At 37.3% G+C, this 12,140-nt stretch overlaps 1 protein-coding gene across 2 annotated transcripts in view; it reads left to right on the forward strand.

Moving 5' to 3' along the window:
* Positions 1–12,140, forward strand: part of gfra1b (gdnf family receptor alpha 1b) — a 32,257-nt gene that overhangs the window by 1,859 nt on the left and 18,258 nt on the right. For both annotated transcript variants that reach the window (XM_055176435.2, XM_055176434.2), the window contains exons 2-3: positions 17–325; positions 674–757. In XM_055176435.2, coding sequence (XP_055032410.2) covers positions 22–325; positions 674–757 — 388 coding nt within the window. In that variant the 5' untranslated portion in view covers positions 17–21. The remainder of the gene's footprint in view (positions 1–16; positions 326–673; positions 758–12,140) is intronic.

The following is a 12,140-nucleotide window of genomic DNA, read 5'->3' on the forward strand; positions in this document are numbered from 1 at the left end:
ACCTTATCCTCCACAGATGTAATGCACTTGTCACATGCAGATGTGATCGCAAAGTCTCGTTCCGTTCGGTTGGACTGTGTTAAAGCACATGAACAGTGTTTGGGTAGGTACGGCTGCAGCACTAAATACCGAACCATGAGACAGTGCGTGGCCGGCAGTACGGGTAACTTTAGCCTACTGGCTGAACCCGAGGCACAGGACGAGTGCCGAAACGCCATCGAGTCCATGAAACAGAGTCCACTTTATGACTGTAAGTGCAGGAGAGGAATGAAGAAAGAAAAGAACTGTCTGCGCATCTTCTGGAGTATATACCAGAGTTTACAAGGTACCTGCACGTGCATCTTGAGACGTCTCACAGAACCCTGAGTCTGTACCATGATCAAACCCACTTATTTATAGTTAATGTCATCCATATATAATTTTACTACTGTAGCCAATTTACCAAAATTGTCTGACTATAGTAACCATACTTTAACCATGGTATTTGTAGTAAAACTAAAATTTGTAGTAAAACCAAAAATCCATGGTTACCACACTTTCAATATAATAAAAGCAAAGTTAAATTCCCTAAGGGATGGAAGCACAGAATATCCATTAATGTTTGAATTAGATAAAAATATGCTTTTATTGTCTATATTATCTTACTGGTCGTTTTTGGATGTTCATTTTTCAGCCAATGATTTGCTGGAGGACTCACCATATGAGTCAGTAAACAGCCGTCTGTCTGATATTTTCCGCTTTGCTCCCATATTATCAGGTAAGTCTGATGTTATATTAACCCACCTCACACCTAAAGGCACAAAGGAAATACTTAGCCACATGTTTATTTTGTCTATATTTAAAATATATGCCATATACTAACAGGATCATGGCCCTCATGACCTTATGCAATGTATGACCTTTCTTATGACCCTCTACTGTACATAGTCATATTGCTTTGTTTAGCAATAAACTTTTGTTAGTTGCTATCAGTAGCGTATATGCAATTTCTGTAAATCGTACACCTTTGTACCTACAGTATATAGTGCATATTAGTACCTCAAAGCTACTGTACATGTTGGTACTAATGATATACATATCTGTACCTAAATACAGATTAGGAATGTTTTAAAAGGTATTGTTTTGTATCTGACTTTTGAAAGCATAGAGCATTGCATTAGTGATGCAAAGGTCAAATAAAACACAAACCTATAAATAAAATTGATAGATTGAAGCACTGTTGTTACGTTTACATTCAGTGTACACACGTAAAATGCAAAACGTAAAACCTATGTCATATTAACTAAAATGGCCTGTAGTGCTTTGGGTCTGGGAAGAATAAGCTTATTTGATTTCTTTGCAAATGATGCGTGAGTCAATTCCTGATGCATTCCTATAGAAACCAAATGTAGCAGAACAAGTGATGCTTGATGGAGATGATAAAGATGGAAACTCTGTAGATGGCGCTATTCCTCCCTGTAAATGAGTCATGTTTGGATAAAATAGCATTGTCTCCTCTGTCTCGGTCTGATTTATGCTTTATGGTAGTGATAGAGCGGTGATAGATGGTGTCGTATCATGGTTTCTGTCTGCAATATATTTATTTAAATCAAATTTACATACACTAGTACTGTTAAATTCAAGGGCATGCATGGGACGAGAGACACTCTCTCCTTACAATTCTCTCTCTTTTTACTTCAAATCAATAAAGCTGTACAAGAGACATCACTTCTGAGACTGCAGCTTAGCTCCTTAATGAAACAATAATCAATACGGGTAAAGGCTGTACAAAAGGCATACATTTGTCTGTTTAAACAACCGGTGTATTTTGGCAACTGTTTATTTAGTCATCATTAGTGCATTCCTTAACCTGGGTTTTACTATAGTTAAAACCAAAAAACATGATTTCTCGATAATACACACACACAAAAAACATGGTAACCACTAAAAAAACATAGTTGATTTATCATAATTTTCTAATGAAAAAACATCAAAAGCATTTGACTGGGCTAGTGGACTGCAGGTGTTGAGAGTGAAAGAGAGACATTGCATTAATTTTAAATATTTTGGTATTTGTACCTTTGTGGAACACCCTTACATTTTTTTCATTGCAATTTCATGAAAACAATACTGCATGGGAAAAGCTGCAGCGGTTCTGCCATATCCCAGCAACCTGTGTAATAATTCACAGCTGGGCTATACAGAAGTGAGCAGGATGTTTATGGCCTCTGTCAGTGCAGCTTCAATAAAAACTGATTCGGTTGAGAGATTCAGATCCACAGTGCCAGATCTCTACACATGGTCCAGATGGACAGACATCCCGTTCTTGAGCTCATCAGAGGTCCAGCAAAGTAAGAATTTTTAGGCCTTATAAATCTGTAGAGAGCCTTTTGTATCAAGCTGAAAAGCTACAAGCACAACTGGTACCACATTCATTGTTTAACAGAAATGTGTGGAAATTGAGTCACACTTGATTCCAGTCACAGTTACGTCACAAAGAAAAACCACTCTAGATTCGACATTGACTCTAAATTAAAGAAACATGAAATTATTTGCTCTTTAAAGGGGTCGAGAAATTAAGTTTTACTTTATCTTTTGGCGTATAAAAGGTCATTGTACTACGATAACATCCTGTAAGATTCAGAACTCAAAACTCAAAACAGCTTTTATTAAAACCAAGCTTCCAAAATTGTCAGATATTGTTTCAGTATGATGTCATAGTGTATTCTGCAAAGATCAACCCCCCATTTACACTTACATTTATTCATTTAGCAGATGCTTTTGTCCAAAGCGACTTACAAATTAAGTAAACAATAGAAGTCCACACAAGAACAGCAATACATAAGTGCACTGGAATTAGTCTCATCAAGTCTAACGCAGTATACAAAGCCACGTTTTTTTTAAGGATGTACAAATAGAGATAAAGAAAAAATGGGAATAGAGAAAGATAGTAAGTCCTATATGAGGTAATGGGGGAAGAGATGTGTTTTTAGCCGATTCTTAAAGATAGCTACAGAGTCAGCAGATCGCGTCATGACCGGCAGATCATTTCACAGTTGTGGAACAGATCCAGAGAAGGTACGAATTAATGTTTTTCCCTTTTTGAGATGGCACCACAAGCCGTCACTAGGTGACAGAGTGCAGGGATCGAGAGGGTACGTAAGTCTGTATAAGCGAGTGGAGGTAAGGGGGTGCTGACCCAGTAGTGGTTTTAAAGGCCAGGAGCAGAGCTTTAAAATTGATGCGAGCTGCTATAGGAAGCCAGTGTAACTTGACAAAGTGAGGAGTGACGTGCACCCTCTTTGGCTCATTTAAGTCCACTCTTGCCGCTGCATTCTGAATCATCTGTAGGGGTTTGGTTGTGCAGGCCAGTAGCACATTGCAGTAGTCCAGCCTGGACAGAGCAAGAGCTTGGACTAGGACCTGCGTAGCATGCTCATTTAAGGAAAGGTCTAATTTTCCTAATATTGTAGAGGATGATTCGACAAGAGCGGGTGGTGCTGGCAACATGCTTCGTGAAACTAAGCTGATCATCAATGACTACCCCCAGGTTGCTGGCTGTCCTGGAAGGTGTGATGGTTGAGGAAAGGTTGTGATGAATATTAGGGTCAGACGTTATGACAAGGAGTTCTGTCTTCGCAAGATTAAGCTGGAGATGGTGATACTTCATCCAGAGAGAGATGTCCCTCAAGCATGCTGAGATGCAGGCAGAAACCGTGGGATCATCAGGGTGGAACAACAAGTGGAGTTGAGTGTCATCCGCATAGCAGTGGTAGGAAAACCCATGTTTTCGAATGACAGAACCCAGGGATGTCATGTATATCAAAAAGAGCAGTGGTCCAAGCACGGAGCCTTGAGGCACCCTCAGTATTGAGGCATTGGGGTTTGGGGACGTCACCTCTCACTTCTACATCATTGCCTCTTTAACTTTGTCCACTGATTTGCACATGTAGTGAAAGAAACCAAAGATTACTCAAGCAACAAAACTATAGTGGTGCCTCCAATAATTACAAGGGATATTTGCACTGCCTTTCTTACATAAGGAACGTTTACTGTAGATGAAGTTTCAGATCATGTCAGTAAGACACTGTTGATTTGTTTGTTTCATTTTACTGTCGATTTGTTTTGAAACAAGACACATCAGGTAAACAGTACATCACAGCAGTTTTTGTTTTTCAAAACTGTTGGCCAATTATAGCAGTGGGTGTTTACTTTCAAGTCTTGAATGGATACCTACCAAAATACCATCTTAAAGACAGACTCAAAACCATGACAAAATATAGTCCATCAGTTCAAATTTATAATTTTTTTAATGTAAAAGTGAACCTCAGAAAACACTATAAACTAAAAATGCAGTTTGTGACACATGTACTGATAAAACGTATAGCTTCAATAGACTGTAAATTGCTTTTGATAAATGAGTCAGCCATGTGCATAAATTAAATTACTTCGACGTGTCCTTTAAAAACTTAACATGATACAGAATCCTCAAGGTAAACAAAGTGAAGAGACAGAAATGTAGTCAAAAACAAAGTACAGCTTTCTTGCACCGTTGAGTCCTGACAGAGGTGCCATCTCATGTAATTGCAGCCATTCAGCCATGCAAAAACGTCAGTGTTTCAGTAAATATGTTCAGGTTACATTTCCTGTCTAGAACATGACTGAGATCGATACAAATGGCCGCATTAAGGATCTAATATTCGCTGAGCTAAACAGTTAACTAACCAACTTTAATAGCGTTTGAAATTTTAACAAACTTAGCTTTCTCCATAAAGATGTATCACTGAGGTAATACGAGCCAAAACAGATCAAATCTTTATACATGTTTACTTCATCTTCTTATAAAGCTGGGTTACAGACTTGGGATGCCTTTTTCTTCAGGATTCCTCTATATGCATTATGCTATGCAGGCACTTTCTGTCCTATTACTGTATGTGATACCACGCCCGCAAGCTCTACACCGCTTTTGTCTGTTTTGGGTTTTAGTTACAGATCCCCTTGAGCCATGGGATAATAAGAAAAAGAGAGGGAGAAAAAATATCCACCTTGGTAGGGCAGAACTGTATTGAATATAATTGAATTGTACAGCTGTTGCCTGTAGGCAGGCCAATTAGTGAAGGCTATAAAGCTTATGAGGTTTTACACATAGACGGTATTGCATGTATGCATCTATTTGAAATACAACAGTGCTGTAAGAAAGACAGGAGGAAGAAGAGCAATCATTTATTTACTTTACTGCCTTAGCCAAGCCTGTCTTATCTTAGCCTTGATAAACCTTGTGATGTGGGTCTTATTTTTTATAATTATTTATTTACCAATTTATTTTTGTCATTAAATGCTCTAGTGAAACCCTTTCCAGAAACATGTTTATTGTCCCATAAATCTAAACCACGAACGGTGAGACATTCAGACCGAATAACCACTGGAATACATTTACAGTAACAGGAAGTACTTAGATTAAAATATGTCCTTTCCATGAATCAATAAAGAAGCGGCCATGAGAGAAGAAGAATGATCATTCTGTCACTGAAGCGCGAGAGTTGTGCCACCTGATCTGACAGTAACAAGCTGAAGCAATGAAGAGAAAGCATGTAATTTAGATTATAAGAGGAAAATAGATTGACTGTAGGGAAAGATGAAGTTAAATAAAGAGAGCATGAAGGTCAAGTTTGTGTAGGAACCATAAGCTGATTATAATGTAAACTAACACATACTGTAGGATGATGTTTCACTATGAACCAATACTATCCTTTGAGACTGCTTGAATTCTGCTCAATGCCTTGTTAATTGATTTTCTTTGTGTCCCTGCTTTGGCTTGTCAATAGTCAAGTAGTCCCATATGGTACCATATCGTTTGTCTACAACATATATGCTACTAGGAGTGATGTTTTAAAGTTACCAAAGTAGAATGTTTAACATGATCAAATAAGTAATATAGAGACAGACGGTTGTTATCGCAGGATTGTTATCGCACAGTGTGATCAGTTTTGTTTTACACTAAAGGGGCTTATTTACCTCATAAGTAAGGTAGGGGATATTAAATATTGATTTGAAATATTTTATTTGCAAATTTTTAACGAATGCTTCTCAACCAGTGTTCGAATTAAGTTGGCTCCTATAAGCATTGAGGGACCTTTTTATTTAATTAAAATACTACATGAATTTAAAATTCTCGTGCTGTGCTGACACAAATCCATACTGTCCATAATTTCGCAAAAAAACTAATCCAAAAGATTTCTGTCTGCTTTTTTGGAGTAATTGACAGATTGTTAGATTTAGGATTGGATTAGGGGCTTTTAAAAAATCTTCTCAAACTATTATTTTACACTAATTTAAGTGGTGAAAATGGTTAAGGTTTGAGCTAAAAAAAAGTGTTTCTTTAAAGGATTAATCTATTTTCTTAAAAAAATCCAGATAATTTACTCACCACCATGTCATCCAAAATGTTGAAGTCTTTCTTTGTTTAGTCGAGAAGAAATTATGTTTTTTGAGGAAAACATTCCAGGATTTTTCTCAATTTAATAGACTTTATAGGACCCCAACACTTAACCGTTTTAATGCAGTTTAAAATTGCAGGTTCAAGGACTCTATTAAACGATCCCAAATGAGGCATAAGGGTTTTATCTAGTGAAACGATTGTCATTTTTTGCAAGAAAAATAAAAATATGCACTTTTAAACCACAACTTCTCGTCTTTCTCCGGTCGTGTGGCGTGCCAGCCCGACCTCAAATAATACGTCAACACATCAAGAGGTCACTGATGACTTATCGAAACTACGCCCCAGTGTTTACAAGTGTGGAGAAAGAGGACCGTTCCGACGTTGTTGTATGTGGAATGATACTAATTAATGTCTTTGTGTCAGTTTATTGTTTAAAATGGTCCACAAATGTGCGTTTCATATGTAACACGTGACCTTTCCGCAAGATTACGCAATTACGTGAGTTAAGGCTGGCGTGTCACACATATGGAGGAAGAAGAGAAGTTGTGGTTTAAAAGTGATTTTTTTTTTCTTGCCAAAAATGACAATCGTTTCCCTAGATAGGGTCTTACACAAGACCCTTATGTTTAGTTTGGGATCGTTTAGAGTCCTTTGAAACTGCAACTTTAAACTGCATTAAGAGTGTTACGTGTTGGGGTCCATTAAAGTCCATTAAAAGGAGAAAAATCTGGGAATGTTTTCCTCAAAAAACATAATTTCTTCTCGACTGAACAAAGAAAGACATCAACATTTTGCTTGACATGGTGGTGAGTAAATGATCTGGATTTTTTTTCAAGAAAATTGACTAATCCTTTAATTAAGGTGGGCTTGGTCATGGGGGGGTCATTAGCTAATTCATAATCTTTAACATAATTCGAACAATATAGCCAACTGTTTAGCAGGAAAGACAGATAAAACAAACAGTGACATCCATTTTATTTCTCCTTGATGCCATCTGAATTATTCACACTCTCTGGCTGATCCAAAACATAAGAAATCCAATGTTAAGTCCCCAGAGACTGTGTTCTTGCCTCACATATAGTCTGGCCAACACCCTTTCATGGGTTCAGTATAGTACCAGTTAGTGTATTTTAAGGAAAATCACAGCGACCTAATATGGATTTAAAAAAATCTATTGAAAGAATATAGGTGGTAATTATAAATTTGTATAAATATTTAATTAAAATCCCTTTTCACAGTTTCTCCATTTATTACATATATTAAAAAACACTTTCAAAGTCTGGCTAAATTATTTCAGGAATTATTTGACTTGAAGCTGGTTTTGATCCAAAATTCCCTAGAGTTAAGACAATGCTGCTATTGTTTTGCATATTCGTTAGGATAAATGCATATGCGTAATGTTCACTTGAATTGGCAAAGTTTGTTTTAGAAAAATCAATTCAGACTTCACTGGTATTGGCACAAAGACAATAGGAGAGGAAGAGGTTATTAAATTTGAAAAAATGGCCCTGTCAGCAGTTATTGTTTGGAAGTGCTATTTGATTTCCAATCTCATTTCACATCATTGACATGGATGCCAGGACTGTACGGTTTATGAATGCCAACCAGCTGCCACACAGCCCGAGGAAGAGCCAGACGGCGGGAGAGCATTTTATATTTGCATAGACATAGAATGCATTCCACATTAGATATGGTGCACCTAATAAAGCCTAGCCATGAGGTGAACATGTTAACATTGTCAAACATTGTCTCAGATCTTCATTACCTCACACTATGAGAGGAAACACAGAAAACAGCTTGATGATTGCTGGAGGGAAATTTCACATTTAAAGTTTGTGCATGCTGTGTTGTGTATAGCTCATAAGCGTTAAAAATGTGTGATTACAAACCCAATATATCTGTTAAGTGTTATGGGGGAAAAGTCTTAAATTCAAAACAACTATACTGTACACCAGTATATTATACTTACAAAAAAATACTAAATTATCTAAAAATCATGAATGACCCCCCTAACCCTATGTATATGTACCTCTGATGTAATATAAACTTTTTAGATGCAAACATGCACTTTTTGAAACGTGACCGCCCCAGTGATCATATGTTAATAGCATTTGTTGGATCAATACCAAATATCGGCACAGTAATGCTGCCCGTTTCTTAATGCTTCAAACATGAGGATCATAATTCATAAAGCTGATGTCAAGGACCCTGTCAAAGATCAGCATCATTAACTGCAGGTCATCGGATAGGTCAGACCCAGAGCTTTGCACACTTTTTCTCATCAGTCCCTTTAATGACAATGTTGATATCTGATACGCCATCGTGACGTGACTCTACCCATGTGTATTTTTTTATCCGATCATGAAGTGCTTGCGCCGCAGAAATGAGCAACTGCACAGTTTCAGGTCAACCAAAAGCCCCATCATCTGTCATTGCAGGGATTAAGGGCACGCACTGTATAGTGATGTACACACACCCACATACACTCAGGCAGTCGAGTGATTAGTGGAAATGTATTGCCTGTCAAACGTATATAATACAATTCTTTGGAAGAGATTTTGGAAGGAAGCCTGGGCACGGAAAGCGGAAATCCTTTATTTTAATGGGCCGGTTTGACAGCTTTATGCTGACAGTCCCCGAGCAATGATCCCCTGCTGCGAATGTATGCTTGTGTGTTTGCAATGTTTAAAGCCTTTAGTTAGTCCAATATTGTTGAAATGGGGATGGAAATGAAACACACCCCCACCCTCTTTTTCTGCGTGCCAGCATTCATCAGAGGATTTATAAGCTATTGTATCCCTTAAGCTCACCTTATCTCACCTTTAATATGTTTCTGCACCCATTTAAGCTCTACATTTCTAAAAGCATATACGTGCGTGCCCATTCTAGCCACCTATTGAAAGCATGTGTTGATATTCAAGTGCTGCTTTTAACTATTAAAATGTACTGTTGATCAATGAACAAAAGGGAATTGTGAAAGGAGTGTGGGGCTAAAGGAAGTCTGGCTTGTTCATTCTTAATTTATTAATGGCCCTGTCTTGGCATCTCCTCTCACAGATTAATAAAAAGGGGGTTATATTTTACTGTCAATGTGTAAATTTAAGGCAGTTGTTGATGATCAGACATCAAATAGCAGTTTTGTATCTTAATAGACATAGATTTTTTTATTCTCTGGATTGAGATTTCCGTATTAACACCGTATTTGTATTCTTTTGCATGCTCCTTACCATGTTTGAAAAATTCGCTCACAATGCAATGCTAACAGGAGTTAACTTACAGTGAGAGGAATTATGATAATTTAGACATTTACATTAGAGACGATAACTTGCATCATTGTTTGTACCTTTTGCATATCGTTAACATGTACTAATACACACTTACACACCAAAAGAAATGTAAAATCGTGAATCGGACGATAGTTGCTCTTTGAGAAATAAAATATTTTAGACCATAGTCTTGCACGACTGAAATAACTTGCAAACACAGGCACCTAGTGGCACGACTTCCCTAAAAGTACTTTGATATTAAGTTGCTGCTACTTTCCAACTGCTGCTACATTTTATTAAAGCTGCATGTGTAAGCTTTAGATTGATCAGTTCTGTACACTAACTCGGATCAGTGTGTTCTTTCATTCATTTCTTTTGGGTCAAAGACATTTATCAATAAATCAATAGACTCTACATCTACTGGATATTTTTCAAAAAACTGTTGGACTGGATAATTCCCTTAAGGCACGTTCAAAAGTTCAGCCATTGGCAGGCATCAATTCAGAGGCCCATTAAACGTCCCAAGGCGGCGGTTTAAGTAAGCGGTCTTTTACGTGGAGCTCACGCTGTTGTTTATCTGGCCAGAGAAGGTTCATCTCGAAACAAACCCTTATTGTGCTGTAACTGCACTTTCATCAATTAATAGGTTACGGTCTCGTCAGCTCATCTGCTGATTCTTTCTCAGAAGAATCTGCTTGTACTGTGAACTACTCAAACAATGTGTGGTTGCTCATTTATAGCTCAGGAGATTTAATAGAGTTCTCCAAATGTATATTTTATTTAAGCATGAACTTTGCTTGTCTATCATAAAAATCATTTGGGTAAAAAACGCATGCACAAATTTAAAAAAACAAGTTTTGATGAACAGCAGCCGTACAGTATAGAGCCATGAAATGCTTCTGTCTCTGATGTCTTCTAAAAACATAAATACAGTAAGGAAAATAAGTATTTGAACACCCTGCTATTTTGCAAGTTAGAAAAGTTAGCCCTTTCCAGCCTTGTGGAGGTGTACAATTTTGTCTCTAGTGTCTATGAACAGCTCTTTGTTCTTGGCCATGTTAGTAGTTGGATTGTATGGGGTGGACAGGTGTCTTTATGCAGCTAATGACCTCAAACAGGTGGATCTAATTTAGGATAATAAATGGAGTAGAGGTGGACATTTTAAAGGCAGACTAACAGGTCTTTGAGGGTCAGAATTCTAGCTGATAGACAGGTGTTCAAATACTTATTTGCAGCTGGATCATACAAGTAAATAGTTAAAAAATTATACATTGTGATTTTCTGGATTTTTTTTAGATTGTCTCTTAATTAGACATGTCTAGATTATGGGCATCTAGCGGTGAGATTGCGAATTGCATCCAACGGCTCAGTCCACCGCTCACCACTTCCTTTCAAAACACATAGAGAAACCACAACAAGACAAACATGTTGTCGTCTGAGACAATATAGTGACGAAACAGGCTAAACATGGTGCTGCAAAATGGCGACTTCCATGTAAGGGACCCATGAAATGTGTAGATAGGTTACAATAATTTAGGGCTGCAGCTATCGATTCTTTTTGTAATCGATTAATCTAGCACTGAATCGATCGATTAATCGAGTAATCGGATTCAAATTTTGTGTGTGTTTTAAAACAACCAAAACAAATAATGCATAAGGAAAATGACGTGGCTGTAAAATGTTCAAGCATTTGGCTTTTATTTCTAAAAAAAAAAAAAAAAAAAAATAGGTATTGACATTTAGCTCCAAAAAATAAGCCCATTTATTTCAAATTTTACCCATTTAGTGTTTATTAGTGCCAGTGCCAACAATTAAGCACTTTAATTTATTAATATGCACGACAGGTTTCGTGCTGTAATCTAGCTCTGACATCAAAGTAAATATCTGTTTTATATAGATATTTTATTTTATAAATATCTGAAATTATTGTTGTGTGGCTACATAAAAGTTTAAACATATGTGATGCATTGCGCGATCGGTCTGACTCGTGTGAGAGAGACGAGGGTGCATGCGTGTGTGTGAAAGGGTTCTTTTTAAGCTATACTCCCTTGCAATTAAACGTGAATACGTTAACTACTTAAAAAATCAAAGCTAAACATCATATCTAGTCAAACCGCATAACAACATCGCTACAAATACAGTATGGGATTAAAATTAGCGAAAGCTACGTTGCCTTGTTTCATAGACGCTTAGTGAAACAGCAGTGGATGTAATGTAATGATAAGAATGTAATGATCACAAACTTTAGACAATCTCTCTCTGCCGTTTACGGACATATTTACTCTCCGCCATTGCGCCAACTAAATTCAAAATGTATCATGCGCTATGATGTGCTTCCTGAACATTGAACAACGGTCTGTGTGAATCAGATCTGGGCACGTGTAGTGCGCGTCAAAGGAATTTAACGAGGCTTTGAGGGAGAATTTTTGCCTCAAGGAATTTTTTGAATCAAGTTA

The sequence above is a fragment of the Misgurnus anguillicaudatus genome, chromosome 4, assembly GCF_027580225.2.
Source record: "Misgurnus anguillicaudatus chromosome 4, ASM2758022v2, whole genome shotgun sequence".
Taxonomy (NCBI): Eukaryota; Metazoa; Chordata; class Actinopteri; order Cypriniformes; family Cobitidae; genus Misgurnus; species Misgurnus anguillicaudatus.